We start from the raw sequence: 22,166 nt of genomic DNA, 5'->3' as shown, positions 1-22,166 counted from the left end.
ACGGCACATTTTGCAAAATTTGTCGTCCTTATATATTATATGTTAATCAAAAAGATAAGGAGCGGGGGCATCTTTGCAGAAAATAAGATAATAATTATTCTGCCTTGTCATATCTGGTAGAAATTTTAATAAACATTTTACAAAAAGGCACAATAAGATCAATCAGCTGAGGATGTGTAGTTTTTTTCATTTTCATTTTTCCAGAATATTATTTTCCCCCGGTTTTTTTCTATTCAAACTTCAATTGGAATAAAAAGATCTTTATAATTTTGAAGTTACCCACTTTAATCGTTAAAACACTTTATATTAATATATTTTTATTACTCTTTTTTAATAATTTTCTACCAGCTGATAATGAAACAGAAGCCTTGATTTATATTATTTTCAGTAATAATGTCCATAAGAACTGTGTAATATGCAATTGATGCACCATTCAGATTTCGCATGTGACTATATCTATAGTTATGCGTTCTAGAGGCAATGCTAAATAACAATGTCGTGCTAACGAGAAGCAGTGAGCGCTATTATTTTTAAAGAAAATATTCAAACAACAATAGAAAGTCCGAGCTGCGTGTCTGCGCACCCCTGCTCGAGATCAGAGTCAGCTTGTACATACAAATACGATCGATTGTTGCATAAACTCTCATATTTTTTGGGCTCCCCCTATCTCGCGATTCGCTAATTTGATTGTTTTATGCCCACTCATCACTTCTGTGCAAAACAATTATTTGCATAACGGGCGCTGAGAATAAATCATTCGCAGTTCTTTAATTGAACATGTCTATTTTTATTGCACGATGATCAAAGTTTTATTATCGTCGATCCATCTGGCAAATTGCGAAATGTGACAACAGCGATAATTCACACCGGCCGGTAATTAAAACCTCAAACTCCGGTATTCGTTCTGATCCACTCCCTGTAGGTGTACACGTGAGTGTAGACGAACGTGTTTTTAATCTGACAGCAATGGGTCCAGGAAATTAGGCGGAGATCGATCAGTGTCGTTCAAAATCGGCGTTACTTAAAATTAATCAGATATGAATGAAGAAAAAAATCTTACGTAGCCTTTTCAAGCCTAATTTTGTATAATTCTGTAAATTAATTTGCCACACTCAAACCCCTAAAAAACAAATATAAAAAAATTAGTCCGAGCAGAATCAAGATGTTTATAAATTTTTGTGTAATATTCCAGCAAGAAACATGCAAGTTATTTTCATGCGCTGAAAAATTTGTAACAAATTTATGATTATTATTTTCAATATTTATTTTACTTTAGGTTTTTTGCGGCAAATGATTATAAAAAAAAATTATTTTTAGTTATTATAAAAGTTGCTGTAAGGATCTTTAATCTGGTACCAATGTAAAATTTCAAATAAATTTTCCTTCTAAATTTTGGGACCCACTTTTGTAATTTTTAAATCTAGTTAATTAAGAGCTTTAGTCTTTTACCAACTGTCAGAATTTCTGACTCATCTGCTTGGCTTCGCTTAACGCAACATATAAGGCATAACGTCAGTTTCGTACAATCTTTGAAATTGGAAAATCCCTTGTGTTGTGATTCTTGTGAAAAATCATTTCGTAGACGGTGTGACGTTTTCCCACACGCCGATTTTCAGCTCTGTTGGAACGTCGGGGAAATCAGGCTGCTTGAAACCATTAATTCTAATCAAATAATGTGGCACGATTTGACAAAACCTGGTGACGTGGGCATAATATGAGTTGATAATCGTTGCACCGCCAACGTGGGATTGTCCATATTTTTATAAAAAAAAACAGAGCTGTTTAAAAAAGAAATCAAAGGAAAAAATTACACAAAATGGAAATGCAGGTTTTTTTCTGATAACATTTTTATGAAAAATTAAAAAAAAAATATCCTATTTTGGCTAGTTTCATAGCTACAAATTACAGAAAAGTTAATGAAAAATAATTAATTAATTTTTATTTCATCCCTCATTAATTAGGATGCAGATGGTAGACCCATTATTTTAGTTTTATTTTTTTAAATTATTATCTTTTTCATTTTTAACTAAAAATAAAGAGTTTTTAATTACTTAATTGAAATTATATTCGGGAACCACAGTAGACTTTGTTACCTTGGGAAGTGCTTATAGCGTTATAATTAATTCAATTGGAAAAATTTAACAGTTGGGTTTCTTAGAACTGTTATTCTTTCAGATATAAATAACCATGTAAATAAATTCACAAGCGATCGGTTTGCATTTTTATGACGTTGAAAGCTTTCAAGAAAAAGAAGCGCATTAACGGTTGCATCAATGATGAAGATTTTTTTACTAACAAATTGATAAACCAAGATAAGATTTGCGCTAAATCGGACCGAGATTATTTCTCTGCGTGTTTGTTGTTGGAATCGCGGCTGCGGCCTGGGGATTGAAATTGGCATTGAGCTGACAATGAGTGTGTTTGCGCTCCGCTTTAACACTCGGTGTGTGATTCTTGAGATCGCGGACGAGGGAAGCAAGAAAAGTTGTCAACTGTGTGCATTTCGCCAGAGCAAACAGTCGACGACGCGTATAAAAAGAGCGAAATCGAAGTCTTGTTGCCACTTGTCGAATCGAAAAAAGCCCCTGCGGCTGAAATTCGATTACAGAACGCAGTTTATTTGTTGGACCAAATCGGTTAAAATTCCTCAAAACTTGCTACCTTCACTTTTTTTTCTTTTTGATGAATAATTAAATAAACGTCTAATTCATTTAAATCAGCTAGAATTGTTCTAAAACTTCAGAGATCCAAAAGACCCCATCAACCGCATATCGAGTCCTGAATTACAAAACGTTTTAAGTGACCAAAATTTGGAACATTTAATGAAATTCAATCTGCAAGTTTATAGCATCAATTTTAAATATTGAAATAAAGTTTTGAATTTTAGTGTGAAACAATTACTTCTGGAATTGATAAGTTAAGTTTGACATTTTGTGACACTCGGGTCAGATTCATTCAATTATTCCAAACAAAATCCCACAAGCGAGACGTAGGCTTGTTTCGCGTCGATCCAATTCCGCAAGTAGTTGGATCTTTAGGGCGATCAGCGAAGACGCCGGCTGGAATATGAGGTGGGCGACGCAGAGGGATTATTGCACCGCCGCGGGTTCATTAAAAGCTCGGGATTAACGAAAGCCTGAGAGACCAGGCGACCCACACCCTGCGCGCGCGATTGTTCCTTCATTAAAACAAACTGGATGACACTTTCATTAGACTCGATCGGCAAACAGGTCGTAAAATTTTGTCGCTCGACCTTTTTGCTCCAACTATACTTCTCAAGTGCGCGTCGTAACTCGTAACTCGCAAGACGGGTCAATATTGGTCTTGCTTCCTTTATTAAAATTACAAAAATACAAATAATGTTAAACAGAAGAAAGCAATTTTAAACAAAAGGACAGCTCTAATAAATTTAACATTTGTGGCCGAGTTTCAGATGTTGTTTAAGCAAAACTAAATATATCTTGCATTATACAAGAAATATATTTAGATTTTAAATACTAAATACAATGAAATTGGGACACAGCAACATTCAACTCTAATCTTAAAAATTGTTAAAGCTAAAACTTTGAAGTTATTGCAATTTATTATTTTAAAAATATAAATCCAAAGTAGTTTTAATCTAATTTTATTGTATATTTTGATTTAAAATAAAAAAAAATAAGCGTTATTACTACAATTATAATAATATAAATTAAATAAAAACCTTTTTTATAAAAGTTTTCTTTTAATAAAAAAAATTATTGAAATTTATTTTACAGTTTACAAAAAAGTTTTATTTTACGTTCAAACATAATTACACTTTTTACATTTCTGCAAAATGATGCAACTTTTTCAACTGGCAGGTCTGGCAAGTTGCCTATATCTCGGAGGTGAAGAGGCGCCTTGATCGAAAAATTCGTTCCCTTTTTCCGTTCGATAAAGGGGTCGTGATGATTATATGACCGACTTTCACTCGCGATTCCGCGTCAAACGTCCCAATTACCACGAGGGCATATCGTCTTGCATTAATTAATCCAAGGCAGCACTAATTAATGCCTGGAAAAGAGGGAAAGGTTTACGCAAAGCCAACGTGACTTTATATACGCGGAATTTTTATTGAATAAATCAATTTTATTTTTCTAGCGTGGGCGCAATCAAATTTTTTTCAGTATGAGCGAGGAATAATTAATTTTATCCACCCAGCCACGTATTTTTTCGAGCCGAAGGTATTTTTATGGGCGTATTCGCGGGCCCGGTAATTATATGGACTGAAGAGCAAACCTAGCAATTATGAGCAGCCGAACACGCGATATTTTATGCGCGCATTCTGCCAATTATCTCATTCGGTGCTCGTTAACCAATTTGGAAATTGCTGGGCCGGAAAAGCGAGCTTTAATTTTCTGCTGTCAGCAATTTCTTCTACAGAAACACCCACAACAATCTATTTATTAATTTCTTTTTATTCAAATTAAATTAAAAAAATTTCTTGTTGACGATGAATTTTATTGATATTGAGCCAAAATTAAAGTCAACCTGGTTAATTCTGAATAGGGTAAAACTGACAACTGACGGATTCTAGATAAAGAAAATATGTTAAAAGAATTGTGCTTTTTATAGAAGAAAGTATCTCTGAATCGAACTTAATGTTCCCCTTTGCTTGTAAAATAAGAATATTAGCAAAATATTTCATTTTTTTTTTTAAGATTTAAATTCTTCCTATTGTTGGGACGAATCTTGGCTTGACGCATCAGGGGATGACGAAAGCGCCACTAAGCATAAAAAATCTCTAGGACATTCCTTTAATGGGGGTTGCGCTGCGAGCGTGCCACTTTCAATAAAACTGGCCAGTCATTTCGGTGCGACTTTTATGCACTTTTCGGCTCTGAGAAAGTCCAGGATGGCCCAACGACGCTAATAACGTCACTATAATACGTCGACATCTGTGAGTAAGGGAGGTTTAATGAGCAAGTAATGACTGCCATGTGCTGACTCAGAGATAAAAGCGAGTTTTATGTTAGTTTTAAAATATTTTTGCAGTCAATGAGCAATGCTGACCCAGTTGTAAAAAATAATTACTTACACGTAAATAATGCTGATTTTCATTGTGATCAGAATATCATTTAAGAGAAGAGGATTTTTTTAACAAATTTTAAAGTAATTATGCTCATGGCGGATGGGGTCTTTTTTTATTTCGGAAGTTTTAGCAAAGTTATTGTTAGTGGTTGTGTTGTTTTGTCTATCATAATTTTTTTTCAAAAAATTGTTTTAAAAAATTTTATGTTAAAAATATATTTGTAACAATTTGACAAATAATAAAAAATAAAAATAATTAAATAAATAAAAAATTAAAAGAATTGTCCAAATATTGGATATTTTTTAATTTTTATAATAAAATTAGGTACAATTTAAAAATATTTTTAATATTTGTTAATATTAATGTTTATTTGCCATATTTAAAATTGTTATTTTACAATTTGATTTGCGCTAAAACCATTAATTCATTATTATAATAAAAAATAATTTGATTCGTTTCTTCAAAGAAACCACGCGTACATAATGAAATTATTTAGCACTTTCCTCATTTCTTTTCTTTTCAAATTTTATTTATCAAAGTTCGATGGCAGCTCTGAAGACCTCCACCTTCAAGGGATGACACTTTTCGTCAGGGACAACTTGGCCGACCGGAATGGAAACGTCTCCCTGCGGACAGGCGCTGAGGGCGACGATTACATCCATGTCGGCGGCGAATTCCAAAAAGTCGCCTTTCCTCGCAGGTGTGGGTTTGCAGAAATATTTGTGATCCGTTTTTCGGAATCCGGTGCACATAAAGACGTTGAGGACGTCGTGCACGTTCTCCTCGCCAAGACCGAATTCGGCTGCGGCTTTTGTCAAATTTTGGTGACAAGACGAAGTGACCTCCAAACCACTTATAAGCCTTGCAGTGTATTGATCGCACCTGATTAAAAAGTTTGATGTAAATATCATCTTTTCTCTCAATTATATTAACTTGTATAATTTTGAATGTATAAATGATGTATCCCGTTATGGGCAGCAATTGCCTTTGTGATAGATCAATAAACACAATTTGCAACTAATATTTACTTCAATTAAAATTAATCAAAATACATTGAAATTAATTTTAATAATATTACTTGGAAATTTAGGCATAGTTGAAAAAAATCACCAGTTTTTAGGATCGTAATTTTATAAGTTAAAAGTTTTATCCAATTAATTTAATTATAATTTATTACTAATAATCTAGCCAGTAAAGAATTTCCAACCTTGTTCCAATGACGTCATGTATGCCGGCGCCTTCTTCGTCGATTCCGTATTTAATTGAGTCTCCAACAATTGTGGCCATTGGATTTAAATTGGGCAGGCAACTCCACAGCCGGTCGCCGACAGTCAGATGCGCCGCGTGGATTTGCCGCGTCTTGCCATTGTAAAAGTGCTCGGCAGGATTGTTGGCGTTCCACATGTTCAGGTCGCCCACTTGCGGGCCAATAGGAACACTTATGCGGCACAGGTCACCTTTTTGCATTCGCCAAGCGCGGCCATCTCTTGCTGGCACAATCAGATCAATCACCCTGAAATGTTCAAATTTTAAGTTTTTCCATTTTTTCTTTTTAATGTTACAAAATTTCTCTCAAAATCTTGGTGGTCATTTTGCAAAATTTAATTTATTGACTTATTTTATACAATAAAATTTCTTGTTTTCATAGCATTTGATATCAGGAAAATTACACTTCTTTTTCATCTCTACAATAAATATATTATGAACAATACACAGTTTTTAATAGTACATGTTAATGTCCGAATTAAAATAATTAACTATTTTTGAAACTTGACTTCTGCTAAAAGCAACCTCCATCTAAAGAGTTGCTTTTGAATTACTAAATAGAACATGAAATCATCCACCATTATTGAAATTTACCTTGTACCGTCATTCAATGCTCGCCAACGAAGATTTTCATATTGATCCAAGTCTGTCTGCTTCAAAATTGTGCCCGGATAGCAAACAATTTCGGGATGCTTGACCCAACGACTCGCTCCTTCTCCACTGCTCATCTTTAATTGACTGAATTAAACACAAGCGACTGTTTGGTCTTTTATATTATGTACTTCAAGTCGCACACACACACACCCTATTTGTAGTGACGCCAAAGATATTTGTCAATGATTTTAAGACTGTGGTCCTAAAATCTTCAAATTAGTATGTGGTGCTTAAAAGTTCAAGGTTAGTCAGTTTAGTGTAGGTATAAATTTATAATATCGTCATGTTTTTCACTTTCCATTTAATTGTAAACAAGAATATTTATAAATTTAAAAGAACAAAAAAATGCTTTATCTCATGTAACAAATATTATACATTATAATTTTGGAAATTTGAGACTGTTCATTGCGTCCAGTATTGAAGGGGAGGAATAAAACGAATTGATGCCATTGATGGTGCTTCTTTTGCCATCCCAACTCAGTTTTTCTCCTTTGATGCGCATAACGATTTACATCAATTGTATGTTTACAATGTGATGTAACAATTTGGACAGATAAACATTTTTTTATCTATCTATAGCTATTTTTTCCGCTGGAAGATGCGGAGTGAATTCGGTTAGAGAAGAAATCCACCGTGGTACGACTGAAATGGATCTCGTTTATTCGTTATTCGCCCCTCAGCTTTTCTCCGAGGAAGGAGCTGCTGTGGACCCGACAAGGAAGCCCAAACAAGGCAAGATCTCTCCGCAGCCAAAGAGGCCATCCACAAACTGATAGAGCTTCGTGTGGCATCAGAGAGATAATTATTGTACATACAATCGGTAGTTAAATACAATATAATTAATAATTTGATATTCAAAATGTAGAGTTTTGTTTTTAAAGAATAAGATGAAAAGTCAATAATCTAAAATCTTTCATTTGATAAATATCTTTTTACCACTTTAAACTCTCAATATTTTTTTAAATTAGAAACAAAATTAAATAAATCTTAAATTCATTTTTTTTTTTATAAAACATTTTGTTGAAAAAGTTTTATCAATTTGAGGTTCCTGATACTAAATTTGAGCCCAGAAATCGTGGTCACTTTGAGAAATACAATACCTGTTGCCGCGGCTGGAACGATGATAAAAAAAATTGAGAACAGCCGCCGCCGCTTGTCGCTTCTCCAGGACCCGACTTCGCAGGGAATTTTTCGAAAACTCTCGTTTTGGGACCGATTTCGGAACTGACGCTTATTTCACATGATCACATGTATCTTTGTAAACAATTAGAGACTCCGCCCCCTCAATGCCGAGGTCAGTGAATTTATATGCGCGCCCTTTTTTGTTGCGTGAACGGAGGGAAAATGAGGGGGCGGATTCGGTAATTGTTTATTGTTTACAAAGATACATGTGATATGTGATGCTGTGAAATAAGTGTCAGTTCCGAGTTTTTTATTTTTTTTGGAAAAAACCCTGCGAAGTCAGGTCCTGGAGAAGCGAAAAGCAGTGGCCGTTCTCAATTTGATCAGCGTTCCTCGTTCCAGCCGCGGCAACAGGTATTTTCTCAAATTGACCACGATTTCGCTTCTCGCCAACTGCAGGCTCAAATTTATGTAGTATCGCCAGGAGCCTCTAATTGATAACAAAAAATTCTTGCTGATAGATTTGTAATTGAACCTTTTTATAAAAATACTAGTTAAAATAAATAAATAATTGATGCTAATTTTGGGACAGAGGTTTGATACTTTGATGATCTCTTTTTGGCTACAAGTGAAAGGACAACTACCGGTGGCGCCTGGACAACAGGTGGATGGGCAACACGCCCTCGTACAGGTAACACATTTTGTATAATTTGTTAGCGCTTAAAGGAGGGAGGGAGGGGCCAGGCAGGGTGGAAGAAGGGTCGCCTAATATTCCAAATCAAATTTATTCGGGCCCTAGACCGCAACACTTGTCGTTTCCTTTGTGCTTCATTAGCTGCTGCAATTGGATTAAACCGTCTTTTACTTTGACTTCCGGAATTTTCCCTGGCTTGCTATGGACCACGGCAATCAGCAAAACCGTAAGTTTGTCTTTTCTTCTGTCAAAACCACTTTCATTCAACCAATCGTCGATCGCAAAATTTAATTTACGGCTACATTTATAAGTTGAATTTTGTAATTGTCATCAACTTTTCAATCGCAGCAAGACAAACTGGCAAGTTACGCACGTCTTGGAAATTCAGGATCAATATAAATTATTTTTCCGATTATATGCACACGTCTGCGTTTTGTGATCTCTACACCTTTTTGGATAGATGATCGCAAATTTTTTTTTTAATAAAGTATATTTATTTGAAAAGAAATTAAAGTCGGTCACACTTTAAAATAAGGAAAATCAATGTTGACATAAATGCTTAAACGGAAAGAAAACTTTTCAAATTTTTTATTCATTGGCTTGAAAAAAAAAACGGATTTATTTTTATTGCATATTAAGGGACCATTTTTAATTATGCCTTTGTAATTTTAAATTACAAGAAGCCGCGGTGAATTAATACTTTTTTCTTTCTCAATGAAAAGACCAAACATGGTTTAGAGCAGTTTATTTTTTATCATAAAATATTCAACAAGCACACAAGTTTTCTGAAGATTCAGCACTTCTAGAAAAATATCTAATTTTACTACAAAATAAAAGCCAGAGTTAATTTCAAGCAATTCAAATCTATTCTCAGTCTAATGATATTTTTAGGATGGACGCTTTCATTGTGTCTCAAATTTGCTTCCAAGCAAATTCAATCAAGAGTGAAACAAAGCAAAGGAAGTCGGAATTCCTCTCCCCCCGCGCATTCAAATCTCCAATTTGCCCGCGTCAAATCTTGTTTTTCACTTTTGCTGTCAATCTATTGTTTTGCCAGCGACTGCTCCCAGTTAACAAATCGCCTGCAGCCAAAAGGAAAAGGAAGAGGAGGGAAATCAACCTTTTTTTTTGCTCAAAATTGACCTTTGTTCATTCACTTTGTTGGATGAAAAGTTTTAGATCTTAGAACTTTTTTATGGAAATTATGCTATTTGTAGCATAATTTTGTAAGATTTGAATTGTTTTTTTCTGATGCGAAAAAAACAATATCCCTATCTAGATTTACAATTTGGCTTGATTTTTGTGATCCACAATTAAACAAAATTATAGAAATTTCAATGAAAAAAGAAACTTTTGTATTTTTGTAATATTCTTGCAACAAATTTTTCCTAAAATTAAACAATGAAGCGCTCATGTTCAAGAAAAGATTAAAATTTTGCTTCGATTTTAGATATTTCTCTCTCTCTCCTGGCTATACACGTTCATTTTATTGAAAATTCATATTTAATATTATTACTTTTAATTAATTCTTATTATTTACTTGATTTACTTTAGTATATTTAAAAGTAATCATAGGCGCGCGTCGTGCCGGTTGCCTAACTTGATCATATGCAGGCGTTACGCACCGGCGTCCGCCTTAATTCATTCAGTTTTTTTTCATCGGATCAAACTATTGATCAGAACAAACAAATCAAACAATGAAATCAGCTAAAGCATTTGACTCGATTTAGGGAAAGCTGTGAGATTCCACGAATTCAGAAAACATGATGAGAAAAATTGAATTCATATTTTTTACATCGTACTATTGGCTAGCAAAATTCATCAACTAAAATGATCCATCCCTGAGATTGTGGGTTCGATTCCCATTCCAGGCGGATTTTTCTCTTGGGGGAACCTGAGTGATTTCTCATGCTGGGACTGCGAGTGAAGGGTTGTTCTTTGCTAAAGTTGGCCGGGGACCGCAGGATTTTGTGTTGAGAAGGGTGTTTGAATTGCACCGCAGTTGTACACGAAAGCGTTTAATACAAAATCCTTTTTTAATTAAAATGAGCAAACAACATTTAAAAGTTTTGATGAAATTCTCTGGGATTTAACAGTGAAATTGATTTAAAGTTTTGTCTTTTCCCGTAGTGTTCCATTTTCAATTCAATAATTCCTAAAAATTTACGCCAAACATATTTTCACAAAGAAAAGGGAAATTAATTATTTGAGCTTCTCCTCAAGAAGTCCATGTTTTGAAATTGAAAAAACTCACCTTGTTCTTATCAAAACATTGAATCAAAAGCAAGAAAAATTGTGGTTGCGTTGAAATTCAACACGACCTCTGATTTTATCGTGTCATGAAATTAAAAAAGCAAAAGAAACCAGCAACAGTTTTCAGCTTCGACTCCGTAAATTATTTTCACCGTACAAAAATTAACAGTTTTTTGTTATTTAGGCGTCGAAGAAGAATTATTAATAAAAAAGACGCACGCGATTTGGCAAAAAGATCGAACTTGGCTCTTAGTAAAATATTCTTAATATGAATGCAAGAATAATATTTTTATTTTTTTTAAAAAAGACCATGTTTATTAATTTTAATACGTCGCGCACCTCATTAAAATTACTTGGTGGAAATTATTAAGCAATTGTCGTACTGAAGTTAAAATAAAAGAAATTATTAAAGCAGACAATTAAGTAGAAAAGACGGAAAATATATTGGCGCTGGCAGTGAAGGGGGCTTGGGGGGGCAGGGCGGTCGGTAGGGGGCGCATCCTTTCGCTGCTGCTCCTTCTCTGCTGCTCGCCCTGGCTCGCCCCGTCGCCCGCTGCCTGCCTCACTTGAGTTCGCTCTTTCGCACCAGTCACACCACGCGTGTCGCTAGTTCGCTTCTCTCATCAAAATCAACAAAATCGTTTGTTTTCCGCTGCATCTTTTGCTGCTGCCTGGTTTTCTGGCTATTGTGAAACCCGCACCTTTCATAAGTAAGTTCTTTTCGCAATTTTAAATCTCTGGCCACCCCAGACAACAAAAAATCATTCGCGACATTAACCAATTTGCGTTATAATAACATTCTGGGTGATTTAATTTTGATCCCCTCTTTTCCCACCATCAAGTACAAATGAATAACATAAACAAGCTCAAAATTACATATGACTTGCGACAAAATTTAGCTTTTGATGCTCATTTTTGTGTGCGCAAATCATTCTTCGTTTAGTTGAATATTTTTCTGGGATAGCAATACGGAAATTTAATAAGATTATATTAGTCTGACGGTCACACCGATCTTGAATGCGACCGTACCGTTAGAAAGAGAAGGTAGAAGAAGTTCCTCTTCGCGTGCATTCAAATCTCCTTCCAGCAAATTGTTTTAAGTCTTCCACTCGCGCTTCTTTATTCTCCTCCACCACTGAATCAGCAGGAAAATTCATTAGGAAAAGCCTGCAGCAAAGTCGCCAACAAACAACTCAAATTTTCAACCGGTTCCGATTCAACTCGACACTCATCATTTCTTTCCTTGCTCTTATAACAAAATCAAGGTTAACAAGGTTAATTGTCAATTATTTAGAATTCGGTCATTTATTTGGAAGAGAAAATTAAGCTTCTCTTGGTTATTCTCGTTCCAGTTAAATTTGTGGAAAAATTTCACTGATAAGGGTAAAAACTTAATTCTAACCGCGGCTGATGGGGTCTGTTTGATCTCGGAAGTTTCGGCAAAATTCTTGCTAGTGGTGGTGCCGCTTTGTCCAAATAATTCCTTTTTCTCTAAATAAATTATTTTCAACAATTGAATGTATAAACAATATAATATTTGTAACAATTTGGAACAAGCAATGATAATTCAATTCAAAGTTGGATCTTGATACTTTTTATAGTTGTTAATTTTTTTATTCAAAAATCTGGTTTAAGCTGCTGAGATAATTTGACAAAAAATAAATTAAATATTAAAGAGAAGAATTGAAATCAACTTCAATAATTTTGAGCTAAATTCTTACACTGAAGCATTGTTGATACAAAATTGTTCAACAATTCAATTGGAAATAGGAAAAAGGGTGTTTTTTTGGCACCTTTGGACACAGGTCAAGGAGACAAAATTATATTAGAGCTTTTTTCCTCGGGGTCGCATTTTTTCATTTGCCGCCACTTCTCCTTATTTTGCGCGCCGCGGTTTATGGCTTTCTTTTGTGCGCTCTGGGGTGCGGCTTTTTTTCTTTAACCAGCGATTTTCTTGTCCCCGCGGCGCCGGCTGGTCGCGCACAGAATTCAACCAGCAGACAAAACACCAAATTCCTAAAAGGAACCAAAAGGCACCAACACAATCTTTCTCACCAAAAGATTAAAAATTATAATCAAAACTCGCGCGGCTCTTCTTTGAATGATTGTTTAGGCGACGGCAACAATTAATCAGGCGGGATTTCAAATTTTTCATGTAAATTCCTTAATTGTTTCTCATCCATAGCAACAAGAGAGCTTATGCACAAGTTAAAAGATATTTTTCGTAGGTAATATTTTGTAAATTTAATGGAAATTTTTTGAAATAACTTCAAATAACAAACCACTTTAAATGTTGCCAACAAAAAGAACGGTAAAATATTATGGCTCCCCCAAATGATTTAATTCACTAAAAAATTTTATTTCCTCAAAGGAAGTGAAAATTGGGCACCCAGCGAGCAAGAAAACAACTCGCTCCAAGCGCGGTTGCTGCATGTGCTGCAACACAATTTCCAAGCCGTTCTTGTCGCTGCAAGTCTCTTCCTGTTAACTTCGATGAGCGATTCCAGGGACAAAACTTTCATGATCGCGCTCGTTATCATGCATAACATTGCTCTTTGATGCTCATTTTTTATTTACATATTTTCTTCTTTGCTTAATGCGTTGTGATTATGATTTGCTTCAATATCAACCATTAGTGTTTTAATCTTGCAACATTTTAAGATTATGCGTGTTTTTATTTCTTCTGAAAAACAAGCTTTGTGCGTATTGCACTCGAAGGGTCCTTTTTCGAAATGATAATCAATCACATCCTTCAAATTAATCGATCAAAATCTGTAAAATTTCACTCATGAAAATTTAAAACGTTCCAATCGTTGCTAATTGAGCGCTTAATTACTCCGCACAGTGACATGTTCACGCGTTTTTATTTACCACAGACATTTAATAAGACTTTATTTTGGCGATTTGGATTTAAAATCGGCTTTTCCTCGTAAGTGTTTATTATTAATAACAAAAAAACAATATCCTGCTCCACATGTTTTGGCTGCAGCCATAATTCATGAGCAGTGAAAATCACTTTAACAAGTACTAGTACAAAAGTCAACCTTTTTTATTGTTGTTTATTGCTCCAAATTGTCACATATCACATTGTTTACATTCGATTGTTGAAAACAATTTATTAAAGAAAAGGAATTGTTGGAAAAAAAACAGCACCACTTCCGAGATAAAAAGGCTCCATCCGCCGCAGTGAGCATCGCATTAACCTGAAATTATTTTGAGCTACATTTTTACACAAAATTTGATAGTTGAATCCAAGATTTTTAACAAATAATTTTTATAATATTTTCCGTCTGATTTTGTGTTTTGAGCTTGCTTTTCTCAGTCAGTGGAGGTCCTGGTGGAGAGAAGACCAAGTTATTTTTTTCCTCATGCCTCGTCTCCACTACACTTAAGTGCTGCCCCCTCAGTGTGAAATCACACTGAGTGCATAGTGTAGACGTACGCCATCGCCCTTAGGGAGAGAAATACACTCAGGATACTTTTGAGCGATCCTGAGTGCGTTGAGCATGCGCTCTCATCACTTGTGTACAATAACAATCGCGTATAATCGCGGCACACGCAGCCAACATTTTGTGGATTTTGGGGGTTCTTTTAAATTTTTTAGAAAATTTGTTTAATAATTTATTTTTGATACTTAATTAAATTTATTCTTACATCTTTATAAAATAAATCTTACTGCTGACCTCCATTATAAACTATTAACATAACTATATTAATTATTAATTATATTTATTATTGAAAATCGAATTTATTTATTAAACTTGTATTAGCTTAATTTTTAATTATCGGTAATAGGTCTGCTCCACAACACCGCTAAAGCGCTATATATAGCTGGCGGAAGCGGGGGTCCATAAGAAAAGCATTAATTGCGGCCAGCTCCGCCAGCTACTGCCTTTTAAAAATTTAAACAAAAATTGAAATTAAAAATCCAATAAAATTAATAAATAAAAATAAATTAATTAATTATTAAAATATAATACAAAAAATTATCTAATATCATCCCCCTTTTAACAAAAAAATTTTAAAAAGTTCTTATAACCTCGTCGTCCGAGTCCATTTCGTTATTAATTTTAGTAAAGAAACCTCAAAATAAATTTTGAAAGTTAAGTAGGCGCTCTCTTTAACGCATTTTCGCATTTAAACGCGCGTTTGTCCCGTCAGCTGGCAGTGCCCTTAAGTGTGGTGTAAAAAGCAGCAAAATCACACTCAGGCAGCCTGAGTGTTGCCACGCCCCTTTCCCCTCAGTACGGTACACTTAAGTGCGTTTTGGTGGAGAACAGGCATCAGGCAGAAATGTATTTGCATTGTATTCATTTGTCTCCACTGCTGTCTGCATATTTCTTTATTTTGAAGCCGATATCTGTGGGTGCTGACGGGTTTATTGCTCTTGTGTGCATTTGCACTGCGGGTGCGGCGCCCGCGGCACTCTTTTTCTTTCTGGCAAGAGAGTGGCTGCTGTTGGAAGCGATTTTCTTCTCCCTCTTGGCGGCGCAGGCCATGAACGCTTGCTTTTTTCTATGAAATAATTCTTGGCCGCCTTGATGGGCTTTTTCAACTGTCAAACTGGGCTGGCTGATTGTACTGCCGATCGCCATGAAAAACACATTAGTCCCAGGGTCACACCGATCTTGAATGTGACTTAAAAAGGAAATTAAGAGACAGGAAGTTGGAATTCCTCATCCCCTGAGTTCAAATCTCCTTCCAGCAAATTAATTTTGTTTTCCACTCGCGCTTCTGTTTCTCCTCTGCCACTGAACCGGCAGGAAATTCATTTGGAAAGGCCTGCGGCCAAGTCGCCAACAAACAACTTGAATTTTCATTTGCTTCCCATTCAACCCAACTCTTGCCATAATCCTCTTTGCCCTTGCAACAAACAATGAGACGCATTGATAATTTAGAAATTTTTTGACGTGTTTTTTAAGTTTCTTTTCAAGGCGATTTTTTTCACAACATTTGTTATTATTTGTGGGGAAAAATTATAATACGTATTGTTTGCGAATTGCAATAGTTTCAAAATTTTAAAGATCTATAGATTTTCAGAACTTAATTATAATTTTTATGGTGATTTGAATTTAAATTCGGCTTTTCCTCGATGGGTTTTTGAGAGTTTTTATTTTAAAACAATATCCTGTTCTACATGTTTCGGCCGCAAGACGAAGATGCCCCGAATAAATTGGCGATGCACGCGCAAAAAACAAATCATGACATCGACTTTGAGGGCGCCAGCATTATTCACCGCGAGAAAAATTTCAAAAAGAGTCGCGGCAGAATCAATGGCCACGGTGGCGATCGGGAATACAATCAGCAAGCCGAATTTGACAGTTGAAAAAATGTGGCATAAGCCCATCAAGGCGGCCAAGAGTTATTTAAAAAAAAGCTGGCCGGCGCCGCCAAAAGGAAGGAGAAGAAAATCAGTCGCGGCAACAGCCCTTCGCTCGCCAGGCGAAAACAGGGAAAGAAAAAGAGTGCCGCCGCGCCTACTGCAAGTGCACAAAAGAGCAATAAACTCATCTTCACCCACAGGTATCAGCTTAGGCCGCATACAAAATAAAGAAATGTGCAGACAGTAGTGGCGACGAATAAATACAATACATTTTTCCACAAAATAGCCTTTACCTGAAAACTGAAAAACCAACGTCTTCTCTATCTCGACCACCGGCGAGAAAGGTACCCTTGAACACACAATGTTCTGACCAAATTTTTTATAAAAATCAATTATTGTTAAAAAATCTTTTGGTTTACCAATATTTTTCAATTCATTTTATCAAATTTTTGTGTTAAAAATTGTTTATCGTAAAAATGCAACCTTTAAATAATTGTTAATGAAAGAAAATAAATTAAAAGAATTGATTTTTGTACTGATTCTTGTCAAAATAATTTCACAGCTCATGAATTATGGCTTGTAGCTTAAACATGTAGAGCAGGATATTGTTTTTTCTTAAACAATAAAAACTCACAAAAACCAACGAGGAAAAGCTGAATTTAAATTCAAATCACCATGAATCAACCCTCGATCGTGAACTCCTACTTCAAAATATATTTTTTTACAAGAATTTACCAAAAAGGTTACAATGGAATTTAAAGTTGGATTTTGATAGCTCCTCAAAGTTATTATTATTTTTTTTACATACAAATTTTTCGCAGAAATAATTCTTTGGATAAAACGGCACCACTGTGAAAACTTCTGATGTCAAAAAGACCAAAGAAAGCGCCGCACTTTTTAACTCTTCTCTTATTAACTCATTTTAATTTAATTGTTCTGCCAATGAAAAAGCTAAGAAAGAAAGAATTTTCATAATTTGTCTGCTGGGGGCCTGGAAAATTTCCATAGGGTTTCTTCGTCATTCAAAGTTTCAGATCGAAATACTTTTTAATTAATTTCACACGTTTTGAGCATCTAGCACCTTACTTTTGCTCACAATTTCAAAAAATTTTCATGGAATTAAAAGTCTCGATTTGTTTCCTTGCTTGCAATGGAATTTTGTTGCCTTTGTTGATACTGATGTGAGTAAATTTGTTTCAGTGAGTTCAGCAGTCTCCTCTGGCGACAAAGAAGCCATGTGCTTGCATTTCGTTGACCAGGCTTTTCTCAGCAAGGGCAAGAACGGCTCTTTGCTGCCCCCCGTCTGTGCCGACGCTGCACAGAGGACCTACCCTGACTTGGAAATGTGAGTATTTTTTTCTACATTTCACTTGAAATTATACATTCTGTTGAATAATTTTCAATTCAGAGTCATTGTCACCAGAAATGTTGTGCAGTGAAACTGCTACGCGGATTTCTTTATTGTTGTTTTTTTGTCCGCAAATTTTTGCAAAAATTTCACTTGCATCGTTTTGCTTCAACGACTTTCAATTCTAAAAGTGTAAAATTTATCAATTTTTGTCACCGTAATAAGCGGAAATAACAATAAAGTTCGGAAGAGCATAATAGACAACATGATTGTAGTAAAACAAAAAAATTAACTGATTCAGAATCCTTGTGATCTAAAAACTGAAAGCTTTCTTGAAATATTTAAATTTAAACTATGACCTTCAAAGCCATCATTTAATATCCATCGAAGAATTTTTTCCCCAATTATTTTTCCTGGACTAAAACTTTTATAAAAGAACATGATGAAGTTCGTATGTTTAAAGCCACATCATTTTCTATAAGTTAGTTCAAAAATAATTTGTGTCATTGTTTTTTTTATTTTTACTTATTTCCCTTTTAATATGTTTTGTATTTTGCTTACGATTTTTTTCTACTGTGCACACAGGCTTTTCAAGAGGGTTGAGCAGAAATTCAATGGGCAAAAGCACTACGATGGCAAAACGTTCCTGAAGGAAACCTTCGTAGTTGAGTTCTCGTCACTCATTCTTTCAGAGAAGCCCATCGCTGAAGGCAGCAGGTTGGCCTGGTTCACGTAAGTTTTGCTTGATTATTTTCAATAGAGTTTTGTCATTGATTTTGTGTCCAACTAGGATGCTGCGTGCAGCCCTGCTCTTCCTCATGCCCACCACAGACAAGGAGTTCGAGCCAATGCTTGTGAGGCGGATTTTGCTGGAGGGAAGCAAACGCCTGCAGCTCAACAACGACCTCGACGCCAGCCTTCTTCTAGCCCTCGACCCGGACGTTCAGCATTTTAACTTGCTCATCAACAAGGCGCTCCTTGCCGTCGAAAGCTCCCAAATTTACAAACTGCGTGATGCCTGTGAGTGTTCAAAAAAATTAAATTATAAATTCATGATTCATGATTATTATTCAATTGCAGTGCCCAAATGCAGCTTGGAAGTCGCCTTGGCCACCTTGAAAACCCTCAACTTGGCCATCTACGTGTCTGACCTGAGCTTCCTGAAGAAAGTCAGGGACAACTTTGCCGCATCGTTGCCCTTCATCGTCCAGACCGATAAGAGGCACCTCTTGTGGCTCAAGGTCATGTTCTCCGCATTCCGGCAAGCGTCCAAACCTGGCCGGAAGGCAATGCTTCAGGTAATTATTATCTTATTCGGCAACTTTTGGAAATTTTAAATATTTCATTTTTTTTTTGCTCTCAAAAATAAAATTATGCTTTTTTAGTTCGAATAATTTAAATTTTCAGTCAAACAAAAATATCATTTGAGACGCCTCTGCAAATTTATTTTTTCAAAAATCTCATCTGTTTCACGGACATATTTTAAATGAGGAAAGCTCAAAAATTATTTATTCTCAATTGTGTTCTATTAATTTTTGGTAAAGATGATATGGAGTAAAACGCTCTCTCACTTTGTTTTGCAGAACATTCAGCGATCTCTGCACAGTTCGTATGCCAAGAAGATCATGGTGAAGCTGGATGGAAATCTGGAGAAGCTGCAGGTCGACCCTGCCCTGCGCGGCTTGGCCAAGCAGCTGCTGTCCATGGTGGGCACATGTGCCATCATGAAGAGCCCCATCAGAGAAATGGACAGCCTGCCCTTGCCTGGACTGCTGGCCTTGGCGGTGGACCCTGAGAGGGACGCCTGTCCTGGCTGGCCCTTAATCTCCACCCTGCTGCCCTACCGGCTCTTCGCCTTCATCCCTCACCTGGCTGCAAACGTATGTGTCCACCCTTGAAATTGTTCTTTGCTGATTTTCCAATTTTTCTCTCCAGAACTTCTTCGGGTTGAATTTGCAGCCCGCGGTGCAGAGGTGGCTTTTTGGGTGGCTGCCGTTTTTGGCCACTCCCCGCCTCCGTCTGATGGCCCTCGAGTGGGCCATCTACCTGAGCCCGAGCGCCCTGGCCAAGGCCGAGTTGGCCCTGTGCTGGGCCAAGGAAAGCTTCAGCCCTCCCATTGCCGCAGCCAACTTGCTCAGCATTCTGCCTGCCATCATCAAGACATGCCAAAGGCTGGGCCTCGCCAAGACTACTGGCCTTGACCCTGCCAGCCAGCAGGTGGCCGACAGGTACCTGCGTGAGTCTGCTCATTTTTGGTGCCCCACGTGGCACCGGAGCCCTGCTGAGTTCCTTCGTAGAGTGCAGATGGTCATCGAAGACAAGCTCGGCCCATATGTAAAGGTAAGGATAATTAATTCTACTTTTAAATCTTCATGTCTCACATAATATACTAATTAAAAAAGGATATTATGCATATAAGTTTAGAAATAATTGAAACATTTTGCTTTCTAAATTTAGCAAAATTAAGAAGCGTGCAAGAGGATTAAGCAAATTTGCATTAATTACATGCTTTTTACATTAACAATTTGATCACAAATTAACGCCATTAATGATCATTAAGTTTTAATTGTGGCTTCTCTCAATGAATTGTGGGTTTTTCTTGCATTTGAATTATCTCCAGCAACAATGCTTTTTCTTTTTATATATCAGTATTATAAATTTGGTTAAATTAATGTTTATTTATATTATGATAACTTCTTGGAGGATCAACTTTCATTTTATATCTGCTGGTTTTTACAAAAATGTTTGGTATGCTGAACTAATTATTTAAATCTCTTCCAACAGGCCGAAGATTTGCCCGAAATCAAAGATGACATGCCACAGAATTTCCAAGCAGAGAAAGAAATCTGCAAGTTCTTGGATGACATGGTAATTGGTTTAAATAAAATATGGAGAAAAAATAATTCTAATTTTGCCAAAAATTTTCCAGTTTTTCAAGCATGTGAGCCAGTCTGTCAATGGCCAGCAGCTGGAATTCCCTCGCTCACTGGTAAGTGCTTCAAATCTGGCCCTAGCTTTTCTTTGCATTTTCTAATGTTTTGCCACCTCTTGCAGGTTGCGCCTCTGGACATCACCAAGGCCAACGAACACTTGTTTGGGGTTTTTGACCCTCCCGCGCCACAACTCGAAATCAAGGCAATCCCCACAGGCACCGCCCTGGCGTCCGAGGATTTTCCCTCAGCAGATGCTGACTGCGATCTCCTGACCAACACCCTCGCTCCACTGCTGGAGCCCAGCACTCCCCCTCAAGCAGAGGACCTTCAAGAGGCTGCTGAGAACAACTTTGAAGACGCAGAACAGGAGCCTCCTGCAGAGGATGATGACGAAGAGGAAGAGTGGTATGAAGCCTGCGACCATCAGGAATCAGAAGCTGAAGACGAGCCGACTTCGAATGACTCATCTGAGGCTGCCCAAGGGGAAGCTGGCCCAGATGAGTGTGGACCTGAAACGGTTGACCAGCTGCCAGAAGACTCAACCGCTCAAGAGAGCAGTGATGCCCAAGGGTCAAATGCTGACCAGCAGCCCAACCCAAATTCCTTCAACCAAGAAAATGCCTCTGCCCCTGAGACCGATGACCAAGTTGCCGACAAGGTCCTCGAGGAAGAGGCTGAAGGAGAAGTGGCTGACTCTCCAGCTCCAGAAGAGGAGGATGCCCAGCAAGAAGGGGCACCTGCCTCAGATGCCGAGGAACAGCCCGACCCCAAAGCCATCGATCAGGAAAAAACTCCGGCTAAGGCAAGTGTTCTTTTCATATGCTGGCATTATTGAGAGGTTTAATAAAACTAATGTATTTCACAGGTCGCAGCACCTCCAGCAGCAGCGCCTCCCAAACCAAGAAAGAGGACTGCTGAAGTTCTTGAGGAGCTGGAAGACGATGCTCCCACAGAGGTCACTCGTGTTGTGACCAGGAACAGGGCCAAGGCCAACAAGGTAAAAACATCTTTTTTCAAAGCTGGAGGTTTCAAATCTGACTACATTTTGGTTATATTCCAGATTGAGCTCCTCGGCCTCTACGAACCCCCTAAAAGAGCCAGAAAGCGCCCTTCAGACCCCACTGGGGCGCCCGCCAAGGTGGTCAAAGAAGGCCCCAAGAACAAGCGCGGAAGGAAGACCAAAGTGAGGCCAGTCTCTCAGGTAAATAAACTCTTGGATTTTTTCCCTTGAATTTAAGTAACTAATTTTTTTCTTCTTTTTACCCACAGTCTCCTCGAGCTCTTCAAGCCAATGGGCAGCCTGTAGAGCGCAGAAAGGTAAGAAAACTTTTGTACAGTTTCTGATCAAATTCTAAAAACTTTTCTCCGAATTGCAGAGGAAGCATTGGCAGCCTGACCCGGATGACATCTTGCCCGGAGATCGGCTCTCAAACAAGCGCCATGCTTTTGACGAGGCAAAGCAAGCCATCGGCTTCTGCCTCAGGCGGGGGGCCAACATGGCCCTCTACCATCGCCACTGA

At 37.0% G+C, this 22,166-nt stretch overlaps 3 protein-coding genes across 4 annotated transcripts; 2 read left to right on the top strand and 1 right to left on the bottom strand.

Annotated features, from left to right (window-relative positions):
* Positions 1-5,422: 5,422 nt before the first annotated feature.
* LOC132195919 (uncharacterized) lies at positions 5,423-8,176 on the bottom strand. 2 transcript variants are annotated; one of them, XM_059618219.1, is made up of 4 exons: positions 8,074-8,176; positions 6,914-7,047; positions 6,261-6,566; positions 5,423-5,935 (listed from the first exon to the last, which is right to left on the bottom strand). In XM_059618219.1, exons 2-4 carry the CDS (start codon positions 7,045-7,047, stop codon positions 5,587-5,589), a joined length of 789 nt encoding a protein of 262 aa, XP_059474202.1. In that variant the 5' UTR covers positions 8,074-8,176; the 3' UTR covers positions 5,423-5,586. The 2 variants fall into 2 exon arrangements, with proteins under 2 accessions (XP_059474202.1, XP_059474201.1); XM_059618218.1 differs by lacking the exon at positions 8,074-8,176 and having other exon boundaries at positions 6,914-7,077.
* Positions 8,177-11,630: 3,454 nt separating this feature from the next.
* On the top strand, positions 11,631-19,914 carry LOC132196167 (uncharacterized). The gene is made up of 8 exons (XM_059618633.1): positions 11,631-11,752; positions 17,566-17,710; positions 18,299-18,445; positions 18,504-18,733; positions 18,794-19,011; positions 19,297-19,593; positions 19,673-19,797; positions 19,839-19,914. Coding segments are annotated over exons 1-8 (1,239 nt in total). The 5' UTR covers positions 11,631-11,751.
* An 832-nt stretch (positions 19,915-20,746) lies between these two features.
* Positions 20,747-22,166, top strand: LOC132196166 (S-antigen protein-like). The gene is made up of 5 exons (XM_059618631.1): positions 20,747-21,448; positions 21,512-21,643; positions 21,707-21,847; positions 21,916-21,963; positions 22,023-22,166. Exons 1-5 carry the CDS (start codon positions 20,747-20,749, stop codon positions 22,164-22,166), a joined length of 1,167 nt encoding a protein of 388 aa, XP_059474614.1.

Source organism: Neocloeon triangulifer, unplaced genomic scaffold (genome assembly GCF_031216515.1).
Source record: "Neocloeon triangulifer isolate White Clay Creek 2 clone unplaced genomic scaffold, ASM3121651v1 ptg000011l, whole genome shotgun sequence".
NCBI classification, from domain to species: Eukaryota; Metazoa; Arthropoda; class Insecta; order Ephemeroptera; family Baetidae; genus Neocloeon; species Neocloeon triangulifer.
Note: the sequence above shows the minus strand (reverse complement) of the source record. Positions and strands in the feature narration are given on the sequence as shown.